The sequence below is a fragment of the Carassius auratus genome, chromosome 2 (genome assembly GCF_003368295.1).
Source record: "Carassius auratus strain Wakin chromosome 2, ASM336829v1, whole genome shotgun sequence".
Lineage (NCBI taxonomy): Eukaryota > Metazoa > Chordata > Actinopteri > Cypriniformes > Cyprinidae > Carassius > Carassius auratus.
Window position 1 is genome coordinate 3,723,302 of NC_039244.1, and position 16,786 is coordinate 3,740,087.

Consider the following 16,786-nt stretch of genomic DNA (forward strand, 5'->3'; position numbering starts at 1 on the left):
CCATTTTATATTGATTAGAGTGCCATGCTGGCACACAAATGTTTTGAGAGACACAATCATATTTGTGGTGTAGTAAGGCCACCCTACTAGTATAGTATACTTCTGTTTGATACATTTATTTAATACTTTTTCACTCGCCATATAACATTATCAGGAATTATGCAACTCATTCTCTGATGAAATCAGTTGCATACCTCAAAAAGCAAAATTGTGCATCCAGTGCCTCATAGTGTCACTTAATTGTAATCACATGAATGAGAAAAACTCCCAGAAACAAAATAGAGTGCAGAGATGATGCATTCAAGAATCGCAAGTAAACACTCACTGCTATGACTGCCTAACAGTTGCAGAGGTGGGCATTTGCAGCACTATTACATCATAAATTGGCACAATACAAAACGAGTCATTTTCTGAGCTTGGTTTCAATAAAAGCTGTTTTTAAACTAACGAGAAAGTTTTGAGTTTTGAAACTTACAGGATGCTTTTAAAGTACAATGACCTCTTTGATGTCAAAAGATCAAGGGAAATGAGATTTCTCAGTTCTCAGCCCAGGATATGTTCAGCTTTATTCTACAACATAATATGCATCAGTGATACTCTGTTACTTATGTTTTTAAGCTAGTTGCTGGTGACTAATTGGGACACGAAAAACAGATCAACTCATTTGCTTTTACAGACTCATTTGTGTTTATCAAGCTCCTGCAAACTTTTCTAAATGTTTTAAAATAAAGACTATAAGAGGTTTTGGAAACGTATTGGTTGTGAAGTTGAAGTCACATGACTGCGGTGCAGTTCCTTTAGCTAATTTCGCATTTAGGCTTCAGGATTCACAGAAGAGGTCTTCATTTTTAAAGATTATCATGATAAACAAAACGTGTAAGAATCACAAACTTGGATCAGGGTGATGCTGCACTGATGCGTAAATAATTATATACATAAAAAGCTTAAATAAATATACAGTGCACATAAAATAAGCACTATAGCAGTATAAAAATCTATGAAGACAAACAAATGCAGACAGGTTCTAAAAACAGACAATCGTTTATAATAATGAATGATTAATTAAATATCTCTTCTTTTAGTCAATATGACTGTCCAATCACTGTCAGTGCATTCATGACACAGTGCATGACTCAAAAGAAATCTGAATGTAACATCCACCTTTGTGAATTGTATGAGTCTGGCATCCGGTCTCAATGGAATCCAGCTATTTTTAGCTGTGCAGAACAGCTTGATATTGCAAATTAGTGTGACTTACCATATTATTTTAATGTATTATGAACACACTGGCTTGTAGTGCAAACAGTTTTACCCTTTACTGCACGTTGCCGTTCTTCTGGTTATTTCCCTATAGCAGCTAATGCTTACTTCCACATTGAAGAATAAGATGGAGAGGTTTAAAAAAATACAAACACAACCAGTTTCCACTGAATCCCGCAGCACAATCACTAAGCAATTCCACATTAAAGGCCTCAAACAGTAAAATCAGAATATGAAGCGACAAGGACTGAGAACAGCTTAGCTTTTAAATGTTTCTTTCAACCTGATCCCACAGACACGGAACATACCTCTTTCAAAAATACAGATGCGCATACAAACCAATGTGCATCATATTCAGTCTACTGTGTTACAAATGCTCTCAACTACTCGGTTGAACTCTTCTGGCTGATCGGCGTAGACGTGATGGGAAGCATCTTCGATCAGCTGTAGAGAGACAAGCCAGTGGTTGCATGTCATTTGAAATATTTCCAAAAAAAGTGTCCTGCATTGCAAACGCATTCATTTCTCACCGTGACGCTGGTGGGGCTTTTGCCTCTGATCTGAACGACTGTTTTTCCAGTGGAAGGGTCCACCCAGGACAGCGAGCCGTACAGTATGCTGACGGGCATCGACGGGGGCAGCAGATGAACTCGCTGAACCATCGGCCTCTTGGCCCACCCGATCGACTCAACCATGGCTTTGAAACCCACCTCACCGCTGAGAGGAAAAGACAATTCAATATACAGTCTGTTCTGCATCTTCAGGAGAATGCATGTGTAGAAGGACTGTACCTCGGGTTCTGAGCGTTACAGTGGTAAATGTATTGTGTCATGGTGTCGTCATCAAACAGATTCTCAAACTTCCTGTTGAAGTCGGGACGGAATCTGTTCACCAGCCCTGGACCTGCAAGAACACACGTGACATGATGATGTCTTGAATAACATCACCTTCATACAAAGTGAATCTTCAATTGCTCATCTGATCATGTCCCAAAACCTAGTAACCTGGCAACACAGACAGTATTTTATGACATTAAATTAAGAGAAAAGTAGCATTAGTTACCCAGTCTGAGGCATAGTCACTTATGATTCATGAAGAAGTCAAACTCTTAATGCATTTTGATGAAAACAGTATTTACAATATTTACATTTTTAATATAATTAAAATGAAGCAGCTGGAGGTCTTACTAGAATTAGGAAGTATGACAATATGAGCCCGGTTCTGTCAACACTACACTGGCTCCCTAATAAACATTGTATACTTTTAAAAATCTTGCTTATTTCTTATAAAGCTCTGAATGGTTTAGCTTCTCAAGCTCCCTTATATCAAGCTCTAAAATACTGTATTAGGTAGAAAATGCTGCTTGTAATTAAAAAAAAAAAAAAAAACTAATTAGAAAACACATTCTTAAATTCATTCTAATAAAAACATTTCAACCATGTTTATTCAATTAATTTGAATTTTTTCAGAATGAATAATTATGTTGAAAAATTATGAAACGATTTACATATTTCTAAAACATATATCTTTTATCAGGTATAAAATGCTATTTATGAGTAAAAAATTATTAACACTAATCACAAGTATAAAATCATAAAGAACACCCCATTATTAAAATTACGGAATTTATTATTAATAATTATTTTACTATACTGACATTGCTAGTAAAACATTTTTTTTTATAATTAATAGCATGAGTATCAGAAATCTAGATGTTCTTCATATTTTGTCTTTGACAATGTAGCTTATTTTATTACCGTCAAAGACTATTAAAATCAGTAGTGAGTTGCATATCCTCCTGTGGATCTTATGAATATTATCCTAGTTATTATTTCAGCTGGTACTCTAGTAAGTGGACAGTAACACAGCTTGCCAGGTTTTGGAACAGAGTCGCTGTCATCATGGTCTGATACTCACCCCAGGGTCCGGCTGCTCTGAAGACGGCCAGCGGGTTGAAGAGGACGAACACTGACACCAGAGCTTTCACCCAGCGAGACGGCGAGACCCTTTTATCCTCAGACACTTGACCTCCTGACCCCTCGAACTGAGGCTGAGGTCGCTCAGGGAAACCCCACGCGTCCACCAGGATGAGGTGACTGACTCTAGTGGACAGAAACACAACTGCTGCCAACATCGTACCATTCAGTATATTAACAATTATAACATGGTCCACATATTTTTTTATAAATCTATATATAAATTATATTCATCATAAAAAAATGTGTGTGCATAATATCTGCATAATTCTGCATAATATAATTTGTGATCCATGAAATGATTTTAAAATTAAGTTAGAGTGATTAGATGATAGCTATTTTTAGAAACTATTTCTATTATTGCAATTTAATTTAATTTGATTTAATTTAATTTACTGCATAGGCTTTTTAGATACCTTTCTGGATACTGGATTGTATAAGATGTTGCAAGATAACCACCCAAGCTGTGTCCCAGTAGGATCATGCGCTCCAGCCCCAGAGATTGTCTCCACTGCTCAATTGAAGTAACAAACTGCTCCTCAGCCAATGAGGCGTCAGACGGGAACGACGGGTGAGAGCTGCGACCGAAGCCCAGCAGGTCAAAGGCGTAGACGGGTCGAGAATGACTCAAAGCGTCCAGGTTACGGATCCAGAGACCGACACCTCCTCCAAACCCGTGGATCATCACTAGAGGCGTCTGAGCAACTATAGAGAGTGACGGAGGCTTGGTTAAGTGTGCAAAACTCTTACACAGAAACTGTACAGCAAGATTAGAAACTATACCTTGGTCTGTATGCTTGCGTGCTGATTTATTGGTGACTTTAAGGGTCCATATTCTGTTCTGATTTGGCAAAGTCACATATCTAGACCAAACGTCATTTTTGATATCTGAACAACAGGCAGGATAGGCATATTGGGAAAAATTAAGATAAAATACAATAAAATTAAATATTATTATAGGATAAAATATAACAATAGGACAAATAAAATATATTAATATAATATCAGTTATATTCTGAATAAAACATGATAATAGGATAACATTTCTAAATATTAAAAAGGGACAGTGAGGAACTTACAGGCAAGGATTTTAGCTTCGGCTGTTTTCAGTAATGACATGGATGTTGGTCTCCAAGAGGGCCACCAAGACCAGTTCCCAGAGGTCTGCCTGAAGAAAGAGATCATTATAAACTCAGTGAATGGATGAGAACAGCAGGAAGGAATATGAGACTGTCTATATCACCCATCTGTGAACAAACAAAGCTACTTTATCTGCCTTTATACACAGAACAAGCCGGTCACCTGCTGCCAATAAAACCAGAATTAATAATGCTTTGAAGGCATAATTCGTACACAAGCACATAAAAGAAAAAATAAATAAATAAAGATTTAAGTACTGCTAGGAGCACCATTTTAATATTTAATATATATTGTAACTGTATACTGTAGACCATGTGAATCAAAGTTGCCATTAGCACTAAAATTTACATTTTAGTTTTAAATGTAAAAATGAATACTCCTGTAATCAATTATAAGACAAAAATTTTTACCTTTGGAGACTCACTTTATTATAAAATATTTTTTATTTATTTATGCTATGTACTGTATATCATATAAATAATTAAAGGTGCCCTTGACATTTAAATTAAAACTTTAATCTTAATTTTAAAGATGGATATTCCTATAAGCAATAACTAGACAGAAAGGTTAAGATGTAAATTATTTTAGGAACATCACTTTATTGTAATTTTATTTTTATGGACTGCACTTTATACCATAGGAAAGGAAGTTGTCATTAGCATTTAAATTTAAATTTAGTCTTAAATTCAAAAAATAACAATCCTATAAGGAATAATAATAACATATAAAGGTTAATCTGTAAATGATTATAATTATTTAGTTAAAAACGAGCCATCGCTATAGCGATGTAACAGCTTAGCATGACTTTACTTGACGTTATGTCATAAAAGAGCAAGCATGAATTATTTTATCACTTCATATCAAACATTAACAGCCAGGATTTTGAAATAGTCGCATGATAAACGGTGTGTTTCATAATAAAATAAACTTCGTGTTACATGAGCGACTCACATCTCATGTCTGTATTATGATCGTATATTCAGATTCGGTACTCACTCTTTGTCAGTCTCGTCTTGCATTGCAGGAGACATTAGTATAAAACATAATACAATAAAAATCCACCACGATAGACTGGCATACTTTAGATTCGTGTATTCGCTATACCGGTTCTGTCACACAGAGAGTCACTTTAAAGGCCCGTGTTTGTGTTTTGTAACACTGACGTCAGTGACGTAGTTAAAGGAGCCGCGCAACAAAAATAAAAGAAATTGGTGAAATGTCATAAATCTTAATTTGTAAGCGGATTTATATTGAAATATTGATGTTTCAAACGTCAGTGTAGTAATAATGAATACTAATTTGTATTAATCATTACTCTGGTTTTTTAAATAATTATTAATTATTTATGTATTTAATTAGGTAATTCTTTTATTTATTTTTCTTTTTTAAAACAATACTTCTTTTGCTTCACAATTGTCTCCGGTTGTTCTGTGGATTTTACACTGGGAGAAAATTGGGATGTGTGATGTATTTCATTTCTTTGCATTAAATCAACACGAACGCTGCACGAGCACCGGAACTAAAATACACCTGCAGTTCCACTGGGGAACATTTAGAGGACGCACAACTGTCTCTCTCTTACACGTCATTTATTTCCCCGCTGCTTGATTTCCAGGGTTTCTGTGTACATTTCCTGCAGAAATCATGTCCAATTCGGTATTTTCCGTTATATCGCGTTTTGTGGAGGAGTACAGGAGCAGCACACCGAACAAGCTGAAGATGATCGACGCGTATCTACTGTATATTCTGCTAACCGGAGTGTTCCAGTTCCTGTACTGTGTGTTGGTGGGAACCTTCCCCTTCAACAGCTTCTTATCTGGATTCATCTCATGTGTGGGATCCTTCATTCTGGCTGGTATTTACACTACTTAATCATATATAACAAGCATTAAAACATTTTATATGTGTATTTCATGTTATGTATGTTTGGGATGTATGCATGCTGAGTGTATAACATCATTACATTATTTTTTTTTCTTCAGAGAATAACATAACTGTATCTCTAATATTTCTAATACATACGCTATTGCATTACAATTATATATTTTTTTACATTTAAATGTGCATTGTTTTATTATTTTATACTATAATATATTTGCAGTATAGTTCATTGTTTATTTATGTAAAAATCATACATAAAACCATTAAAAACTGCAAGTGTTTATATATCTCTTTACCAGAAAGCTAAATTATAATTGGTATGGGTCAAACATGACAACATCTTTTTAATAACTTGAACTGCTTTCACCAACTTCACTAAACAATGTTCATATGTCTTGTTTGTTGATGATTTGTGTCTTTGTTCTTCTATCTTCAGTCTGTCTTCGCATCCAGATCAACCCTCAGAATAAGAGAGATTTCCTGACTGTGTCTCCTGAGAGAGCCTTCGCTGATTTCCTCTTTGCTCACACAATTCTGCATTTAGTGATCGTGAATTTTGTTGGCTGAAGGTGAGCATCTGCTTTGTGGCTTTCACAGCAGGTGGATGTGTGCAATCAGTTGCTCCTAATCAATGTTTTAACTTCACTTTCATGTGTCTGATGTTCATGTTCACACACTAGCATGACATCAGTAATGTACTGATTATATTACAGTTTCTCACACTGGACAGTTGCCTGAATGGTTTACTGGTATTTTTTTTAAGTCCTGTTCACACTTCACACATTATCTTTTAACTGTAATTTACCACTTAAGACTGTATGTGTCAAAGGGGTCATGTCTCATAGTTCAGGCAACAATAAAAGAAAGAAAAGAAAGGTCCAAAATAGCAGATATATATGATGCCCAGATCCCTTAAAAAAAAAAAGAAAAAATCCATCCATTTCCAGCACTCTTTTCGCTGATAGTCCTGTTATCATATGCTCGATGCGCCCTCTTGTGGCCTCAGGAGAAAAGCCATAAGATTTTCTTTTACACTAACTGAAATGATGCATTTTAAATTCGGATTTAAATCATATCGAAGCACAAAATTCGAATTGAGTTTTTCAGCCATTTTGACAACCTTAGTATAAACTAATTTCTTGAAGCTCTCTAACTGACACATAATAAACTCTCAGTTGCCTAATATAGAAAACTGACCTGATACAGTGGTACATACTTCCTCCTTTGTGTCATGTATTAATTTTGTTATATACACAGTGGCTCAGAACCGCCTGAGGTTAACATTTATTGCTTAATTCCGCATTCTGTGTTCATGTTCCTTGAAGAAAGACTTTCATTTGCCATTCATTTAGAGATAAGTACATCTGATGTAATGTCATTATAATCATCAAACTGCCAATAAACTGTTTTAATCCCTGTGAAAGACATAATTAGAGCAGGACTGATGCATATCCCAAAGCCGATATATATCTATATTTTTCTGTTTGCCTGATAAGTGTCTGACTTTTATTTTGACAACAGAATAAGTTTGACCAGCTCTGATGAATCATGTTTGTCTTTCACAGATCTGAAGACCAAACGCCGCAGCTTGTGTACAGAACGGCTACAAACAAACAACTGTCTGCAGATCTCTCAATGTTAATCTATGTTTTGACAGAACTGTCATTTATGATACGTTCTTGTCTTGTTTCTTCATTTTTCTACTTTTGTAAAATTCTCTGCAAGTTGTTGAAATGAATGAAATGCCTTTAAAATTCAGTGATCCTGTGGTGTTTTATTTAATGTAACAAAGGTAATCCAATCTGAAGTAAACCTTTGTTTGAGATATTAAAAAAAGTAACATAGAAAAATAACAATTTTATTTTATGAGTGTAAATGAAATTAGAAGCAGAGTTGTGTATAACTTTTTTTGGCCACAGTCTTATGCTGTTTTGACAATGGCAGTCTGGTGCACAAATGGTTAAAAAAAAGAAAAAACCTCCCACATCTGGACATAGTTAAGGCAGAAGGAAGTGGGAGTGAATGCAGAAATATTCCTTCTCACATCAGCTGTCTTTAGTAAGAGGGCCTTTTCTCACTCCACCTCAGCGATGACTCTTCTTCTTCTTCTAATCGTTCTCGTTCTTAGTGATCTGCCAGGTGAGCTTTACTCATTCCTTTCACAAACACAGATGCTGAAAAACAACTGGCTGTTTGGAGACATCTTAGACCGTTTAAAAAAGACGTTCTGCAGCTAGAATTAATAATGCGTCAGAACTTCCTGTTCTGAAGATTGCATTTGAACAGTTTGCATTTTTAAAAGCCAGAATGGAAATGTTTCTAAGAGCAGCTAGATGAGTTTTCAGATGAATGAAAACACTGTGAACCAGAGTCCTCAAGGTATTTTTTGAGTGATGTCTATTAACTACCACACTTAGTGTTTTAAATCAAGTTTTTTATTTGCAAGACATTTTTTTTTTTTTGCTTCACTTGGATGTTTTATGGACGTTTGATGAACAACAACGGTGTATTTCATTAGTTACAGTATTGTTCAAAATAATAGCAGTACAATGTGACTAACCAGAATAATCCAGGTTTTTAGTATATTTTTTATTGCTACAAGGCAAACAAGTTACAAGTAGGTGCAGTAGATTCTCAGAAAACAAACAAGACCCAGCATTCATGATGTGCACACTATTAAGGCTGTGCAATTGGTTGAAAAAAAAGTAGTGTTGGCCATTGACTGGCTTTTTTGATATCACCCCACAAATTCTCGATTTAATTAAGGTCCGGGGATTGGGCTGGCCACTCCATAACATTAATTTTGTTTGTTTGGAGCCAAGACTTTGCTTGTTTACTAGTGTGTTTGGGGTCAATGTCTTGTTGAAACAACCATTTCAAGGCCATGTCCTCTTCAGCATAGGGCAACATGACCTCTTCAAGTATTTTGGATTATGAAAACTGATCCATGATCCCTGGTATGTGATAAATAGGCCCAACACCATAGTAGGAGAAACATGCCCATATCATGATGCTTGCACCTCCATGCTTCACTGTCTTCACTGTGTACTGTGGCTTGAATTCAGAGTTTGTGGGTCGTCTCACAAACTGTCTGTGGCCCTTGGACCCAAAAAGAACAATTTTACTCTCATCAGTCCACAAAATGTTCCTCCATTTCTCTTTAGGCCAGTTGATGTGTTCTTTGGCAAATTGTAACCTCTTCTGCACATGCCTTTTTTTTAACAGAGGGACTTTGCGGGGGATTCTTGAAAATAGATTAGCTTCACACAGACGTCTTCTAACTGTCACAGTACTTACAGGTAACTCCAGACTGTCTTTGATCATCCTGGAGGTGATCATTGGCTGAGCCTTTGCCATTCTGGTTATTCTTCAATCCATTTTGATGGTCGTCTTCAGTTTTCTTCCACATCTCTCTGGTTTTGCTCTCCATTTTAAGGCATTGGAGATCATTTTAGCTGAACAGCCTATAATATTTTGCACCTCTTTATAGGTTTTCCCATCTCCAGTCAACGTTTTAATCAAAGTACGGTGTTCTTTTGAACAATGTCTTCAACGACCCATTTTCCTCAGGCTTTCAAATGCATGTTCAACAAGTGTTGGCTTCATCCTTAAATAGGGGCCACCTGATTCACACCTGTTTTTTCACAGAATTGATGACCTCAGTGATTGAATGCCACACTGCTATTTTTTTAACATTCAACTAATTGCCCAATTGCACAGCCTTAAGAGCGTGCATATCATGAATGCTGGGTCTTGTTTGTTTTCTGAGAATCTACTGAACCTACTGGTAACTTGTTTGCCTTGTAGCAATAAAAATATACTAAAAACCTGGATTATTCTGGTTAGTCACACTGCTATTATTTTGAACAATACTGTAAATAAAAATAAAATAAACTGGCAGTGAAAAGCAGGCCTGTTGGCCACAATCGGCCATTTCTTGCACAATTTCAATAATTTCAAGTTGCTCAAAGTAAAACATACTAGTGTGTTTGGGGTCATTGTCTTGTTGAAACAACCATTTCAAGGCCATGTCCTCTTCAGCATAAGGCAACATGACCTCTTCAAGTATTTTGGCATATGACAACTGATCCATGAGTTTTAGCTCTTTAAGACAGTTTATTCTGCTCTGCAGTACAATGAGTAACACACATTATTATATGATTAGACTATGCTTTAATCATTTCTATTTTTTTTTTGCTCTTATGAGTGTAAATGAAACCAAAAAGAATTCTGCCATTGTGATTAATGCTATAATAAACAAATGTATTTTTTTCAGTCAGATTGTAATCTATCTTTCAATGGCAAACATAAACAATATTACATAACCTTCTCAATAATAATAATAATAAAGTAATTATAATATGCAATCTTGATTTACATTTAGTCATGGGGAAGTCGTGGCTTAGTGGTTAGAAAGTTTGACTCCTGACTGAGGTGTCCTTGAGCAAGGCATTGAACCCCAACTGCTCCCCGGGTGCTGCAGCATAAATGGCTGCCTGCTGCTCCGGGTGTGTGTTCACAGTGGGTGTGTATGTGGATGGGTTAAATGCAGAGCACAAATTCTGAGTATGGGTCACCATACTTGGCTGTTTGTCTCTACACTCACTCTCTTTAGCAGATGCTTTTATCCAAAGTGACTTAAAAATGGGGCCAATAGAAGCAAACAAAACTAACAAAAGAGCAACAACATGTAAGCGTAAATTACTTCTCAAGTCTCGGTTAACCTGATGCAGGTGTGTGTGTATGTGTATGCGTCATATATATATAAAATATATAATAGAAAAATATAAAGCTAGTGGGTTTATTTTTTAGATAAAGTATATGTAAAATATAATCCAAGTTGAATAGAAAGAGCTAGAGTTAGAGTATGATTTAAAACATTCGCACACACTTTATAGTTTATAACAGAAAGACATTTGGGCTTTTACTTTGTGGTCAAAGAAGGTTTCTGGTAACACTTTGGAATAATGGTCCATTTGTTAATGTATTAACATGAACAAACAATAAACAATATTAGTATTACCGTATTTGTTGATATTTGTTAAAGTTAGTTAATGAAAATACAGTTATTCAATGTTAGTTCATGCTAAGTCACAGTGCATTAACTAATGTTAACAACCACAACTTTACATTTGAATAATTAATTAGTAAATGTTGAAACTAACATTAACTAAGATTAATAAATGCTGTAGAAGGATTGTTCTCACTTAGCTAAAGTAGTTAACTAACATTAACTAATGTACCATTATTCTAAAGTGTTACCAGATTTCTCACTTGTGTTATGACATATTTGTATTTAAGCATGTATTTGAATGCTGCACATCTGAATACTGTTGTTAGACTTTACTGCTGTAGGCTGATAATATTTACATGCTATTCACTAAATCTACACTAGAGTATGTGTTGAACTGTTCAGGATCTGCCCATGATCTTCTGGTGTCCCTCTTTTTAGGTTCTCTCTGCACAGTGAGCACTGTTGGAGATCTGTCTGTCCTGGACGGTCAGTCCGTCACTGTCCCGTGTCACTATAACCCGCAGTACATCAGTCACGTGAAGTACTGGTGTCAGGGCCGGATGAGGGAGTTCTGCACGAGCCTCGCGCGCACCGATGAGCCCGAATCAGCCCCTAACGGGAGTGGAAAGGTGACGATCGCGGACGACCCCACGCAGCACGTGTTCACCGTCAGCATGCGCGAGCTGACGGAGGAGGACTCGGGCTGGTACAGGTGCGGGGTGGAGCTCGGGGGGATGTGGGTGGCTGACAGCACTGCCTCCCTGTATATCAGCGTCATTCAAGGTAAGGGGAAACAACACAGGAGTAATTTAATTGTAAATGAAAAATATTTATTTATTTAAACCCACCCACACACTACTTTAACATGCATCATTACAAAATAATGTATTAGCTAGCAAAGGAAATCTTAATAAAAACATCATTGCTATTAGAGATGCACTTATATGTAAATCGTCGAGAATTATTTTAATGCTATGTGGCTATGTGAATTCAACCAGACTTGAGAACGTTCGGGACATCTTAAGAGTTTTAAATGTATTATTAACCAAGCAAGAACAATTGGATTCCCATAACTGTAATATATAAATAAACAAACAAACAAATAAAGATATATTTATTATTACTCAAACTTTTTTACGTTAAAATAATGTATACATTAAGATGACAATGTGCTTACTTTAATTTATGCTGATTCTAAATGAAATTATTATTATTATTATTATTATTTAGAATTTGGAGGAGTGGGGGAGTTTTCTATCATTTTGTCTATAATATTTCTTTTATAAATTTAGAAATGAACTAATAATAATAACATTATTAATAAAATATTTTATATATTATGCAAGTATTTCTTGTGCTTCCTTTAGTTTATGCTGACTTGAAATAATGTAAAAACTGATCATTTGGTATAGGGAACAATTATAAAATATAATTTTAGATTATTATTGTTGTTGTTTTCATGCCAATTAAGCAAATTTCCCCCAAAATGAAAATATATGTTGAATAATGAAATAAAACATATATTTCCTTTTGGAATGTTAGGGTTATCTGTTTAGAGTATCTCTTAATAGGTAAATACTGGCATTTCTTTGTGAAGCTGTGTGTTAGTCAGTGGTTGTTGTGCTGCAGGTATATCAGTGGTGAGCAGTTTGCAAAGTGCAGAGGAAGGCAGCAGCATCACTGTTCAATGTCTCTACAGTAAAAGCCTCAGGTAACCTACTGTAAATCTTCAACAGACCCATGATCTAAGAGATGCAAGATGTGTGAATATCACATAGCTTGTAATGTATTTTTAACCTATAAAGTGTTTATATTACATATGTAATTTTGTTAATTTTTTTTACAATTTCACATCATTATTCTCCCTGCAGGTCCAGTGAGAAGCGGTGGTGTCGCAGTGGGGACTTGAACTCCTGCATGGTGACGGACTCTGAAGGAAAATTCATCAGTAGCAACGTGTTCATGCATGATGACAGGAACAGCATGTTGACGGTGACGATGCAGCAGCTGAAGATGAGAGACTCAGGCTGGTACTGGTGTGGAGCTGGTCAACAGAAGGTGGCTGTTCATGTGTCAGTCACACCACAAACCACAACACGTATGTCACACACATTGCAGCTGACATTCATACTACAAAAACGTACTTACTCTGTAGAAACACGAGTTTTGTATACTGATGGCAAAAAAGAAAAACCTATTGGAACAGGTTGCTTGTGGCACATTGCTAAGTAGATTCTGCCTCGCTGCTTCGCTGACCTTTTGCATAAAAACAGTTCTGCTCAACACTGTTGCATTTGATTTCTGTCCTTATGCCAGTGAGCACAACAGTCAAGAATCAAGAATCTGTAATGAGCTCAAATGACCCTCACAGGTGACCCCCTGCTCTACACCTACACTTTTCTGTGTAATTCTTCATGGTTTAGTTCTTGGTATCTGACTAACACATCATGTCTGTTCAGGCGTCCTGTTTGGGAGACTCCTCTTGTGGTGTGTGGGGTCATATTGCTGGTCCTGACTGTTTTTTTGGCACTTTGGAAGTTGCGGCAGTTATTTAGTAAGTTTCCAAGGTTATTTGTACGTTTTTTTTTGTTGTTGTTTTTTTTTTGTATAAATTAATTGAATTATTATGCATTTTGTTTTCCTTAATTCAACCTCATTTAAATTTAAAATAAAAAGTATTCATTATAATTTTCCTGTGCATTTTTTTCCCTTTGTCTCATTTTGCAGAGAATAAGCAGAAACATCGAGGGACAAATGAAATGAATGATAATCTCACAGTCAGTGCAGTTTATGCTATCTTACTGTCAACATTAAATCATAAAAGACCCTATTTACGTTCTCAATGTACAAACCTGTTTCCAAAAAAGTTGGGACACTACAGATTGTGAGTAAAAAAGGAATGGAATAATTTACAAATCTCATAAACGTATATTTTATAAAATAATAAATACAATAAAAAATAAATTTACAATAAAATATAGATAACATATGAAATGTTGAAATGTCATACAAAATATTGGCTCATTTTGGATTTCATGAGAGCTGCACATTCCAAAAAGTTGAGACAGGTAGCAATAAGAGGCTGGAAAAGTTAAATGTACATATAAGGAACAGCTGGAGGATAAATTTGCAACTTATTAGGTCAACAGGCAACATGATTGGGTATAAAAATAGTCTCTCAGAGTGGCAGTGTCTCTCAGAAGTCAAGATGGGCAGAGGATCACCAATTCCCCCAATGCTGCAGCAAAAATAGTAGCGCAACATCTGAAATGAGTTTCTCAGAGAAAACTTGCAAAGAGTTTGAAGTTATCATCATCTACAGTGCATAATATCATCCAGATTCAGAGAATCTGGAACAATCTCTGTGCGTAAGGGTCAAGGCCGGAAAACCTTACTGGATGCCCGTGATCTTCGGGCCCTTAGACGGCACTGCATCACACACAGGAATACTACTGTAATGGAAATCACAACATGGGCTCAGGAATACTTCCAGAAAACATTGTCGGTGAACACAATCTACCATGCCATTTGCTGTTGCCGGCTAAAACTCTATAGGTCAAAAAAGAGGCCATATCTAAACATGATGCCGTTTTCTCTGGGCCAAGGCTCATTTAAAATGGACTGTGGCAAAGTGGAAAACTGTTCTGTGGTCAGACAAATCAAAATTTGAAGTTCTTTTTTGGAAAACTGGGACACCATGTCATCTGGAATAAAGAGGACAAGGACAACCCAAGTTGTTATCAGCGCTCAGTTCAGAAGCCTGAATCTCTGATGGTATGGGGTTGCATGAGTGCGTGTGGCATGGGCAGCTTACACATCTGGAAAGGCACCATCAATGCTGAAAGGTATATCCACGTTCTAGAACAACGTATGCTCCCATCCAGATGTCGTCTCTTTCAGGGAAGACCTTGCATTTTCCAACATGACAATGCCAGACCACATACTGTATCAATTATAACATCATGGCTGCGTAGACGAAGGATCCGGGTAATGAAATGGCCAGCCTGCAGTCCAGATCTTTCACCAATAGAAAACATTTGGTGCATCATAAAGAGGAAGATGTGACAAAGAAGACCTAAGACAGATGAGCAAATAGAAGCCTTTATTAGACAAGAATGGGACAATATTCCAATTCCTGAACTTGAGACACTTGTCTCCTCAGTCCCCAGACGTTTGTGGACTGTTATAAAAAGAAGAGGGGATGCCACACAGTGGTAAACATGGCCTTGTCCAAACTTTTTTGAGATGTGTTGATGCCATGAAATTTAAAATCAACTTATTTTTCCCTTAAAATGATACATTTTCTTAGTTAAAACTTTTGAAATGTCATCTATGTTGTATTCTGAATAAGATATTGAAATTTGAAACTTCCACATCATTGCATTCTGTTTTTATCCACAATTTGTACAGTGTCCCAACCGTTTTTGGAATCCGGTTTGTACGTTCCTCTTCTTTTGTGGCTGTACAGTCTATGTATATTTATTCCAAAAAAGATGAGAAACTAACAACAAACGTAAAAAAAAACATACATACAGTTGCTTTAATTACATAATGGAGTGCAATGTAAATCTTTACCACAGATCCACAGCTCATGATGATGTTGTGTCTGGAGTCCAATTGTGAGAAAAAGTTTTCTGCTGTTTATGATATTTTTACTCATTTTCAGATGTGTCCATGGAGAGAAGGAGACTATAAGAACCCCTCTGTGATTTTCCTGAATGCTCCAGCTCAGGTCCAGATGCTCTAACAGAGGAGCCTCATGATGGGAAACACCAGACTCATGGACATTCATGATGATGAAGAAGATCATAAAGTGATCTGAAGGACACTTTGACTCTTCAAGTCTCTTTATGAAGTCTATGAGAGTCCTGCAGACTGGAGAAACTGAAGACTGGTCTAATATTTGACATTCCTTCATATTTAACAGGAAGATCATCTTTCATTGTAATGCATTTTTTTCTTGTCTTGTATTTCCAGTGGTGGACGAAGTACACAAATCAAGTACTTGAGTTAAACTACATATATAATAAAATATTACTCCAGTAAAAGTAAAAGTACTCCTTTTTCAATTTTACTCAAGTGAAAGTACAAAAGTACTATTTCTATGGACTTAAGTAAAAAAGTACCGAAAGATAGATTTTGCAATTTTATATAGGCTACTTAATTCAATTTTGTATTAGCACATATTTTTTATAATCCTACTGCTCAAAATACCTATGATTTTCCCAATACATATTTTTGTTGTTGATATGGACTACGTTGATGAGAGTAATGTTCACAGCAGAACATCACAGTTGTATATGACATGAGAATAAGGTCTGAAGTTAGGAAGAACATTTTGAGGAAAATATCATTTATATTTTCAGAATGATTTTTCCTCAAATCCATGGTGTAAAAACACCCCTGGCCAAATGACCCCAGAGAGCATCACTTCCCACTTTGATAATTAGTTACCATCTTCTAAACATCACACCCTTTCTTTTCCCCCCAGATGTAATTTATCTAGATGGGTTGA

The 16,786-nt window shown here is 36.0% G+C and overlaps 3 protein-coding genes across 3 annotated transcripts; 2 read left to right on the forward strand and 1 right to left on the reverse strand.

The window, feature by feature from the left end:
- Window positions 1-102: 102 nt before the first annotated feature.
- On the reverse strand, window positions 103-5,526 carry LOC113112821 (protein ABHD4-like). The gene is made up of 8 exons (XM_026278714.1): window positions 5,373-5,526; window positions 4,316-4,404; window positions 4,020-4,124; window positions 3,653-3,941; window positions 3,178-3,362; window positions 2,052-2,163; window positions 1,791-1,977; window positions 103-1,704 (listed from the first exon to the last, which is right to left on the reverse strand). The coding sequence occupies exons 1-8, from the start codon at window positions 5,405-5,407 to the stop codon at window positions 1,615-1,617; spliced, it is 1,092 nt and encodes a 363-aa protein (XP_026134499.1). The 5' UTR covers window positions 5,408-5,526; the 3' UTR covers window positions 103-1,614.
- Window positions 5,527-5,911: 385 nt separating this feature from the next.
- LOC113112837 (dolichyl-diphosphooligosaccharide--protein glycosyltransferase subunit dad1-like) lies at window positions 5,912-8,015 on the forward strand. Its single transcript, XM_026278739.1, has 3 exons — window positions 5,912-6,231; window positions 6,694-6,826; window positions 7,823-8,015. The coding sequence occupies exons 1-2, from the start codon at window positions 6,021-6,023 to the stop codon at window positions 6,822-6,824; spliced, it is 342 nt and encodes a 113-aa protein (XP_026134524.1). The 5' UTR covers window positions 5,912-6,020; the 3' UTR covers window positions 6,825-6,826; window positions 7,823-8,015.
- A 231-nt stretch (window positions 8,016-8,246) lies between these two features.
- On the forward strand, window positions 8,247-16,320 carry pigr (polymeric immunoglobulin receptor). Its single transcript, XM_026278727.1, has 8 exons — window positions 8,247-8,396; window positions 11,710-12,054; window positions 12,901-12,982; window positions 13,143-13,369; window positions 13,588-13,642; window positions 13,731-13,825; window positions 13,999-14,048; window positions 15,938-16,320. Exons 1-8 carry the CDS (start codon window positions 8,348-8,350, stop codon window positions 16,016-16,018), a joined length of 984 nt encoding a protein of 327 aa, XP_026134512.1. The 5' UTR covers window positions 8,247-8,347; the 3' UTR covers window positions 16,019-16,320.
- The last annotated feature ends 466 nt before the right edge of the window (window positions 16,321-16,786 follow it).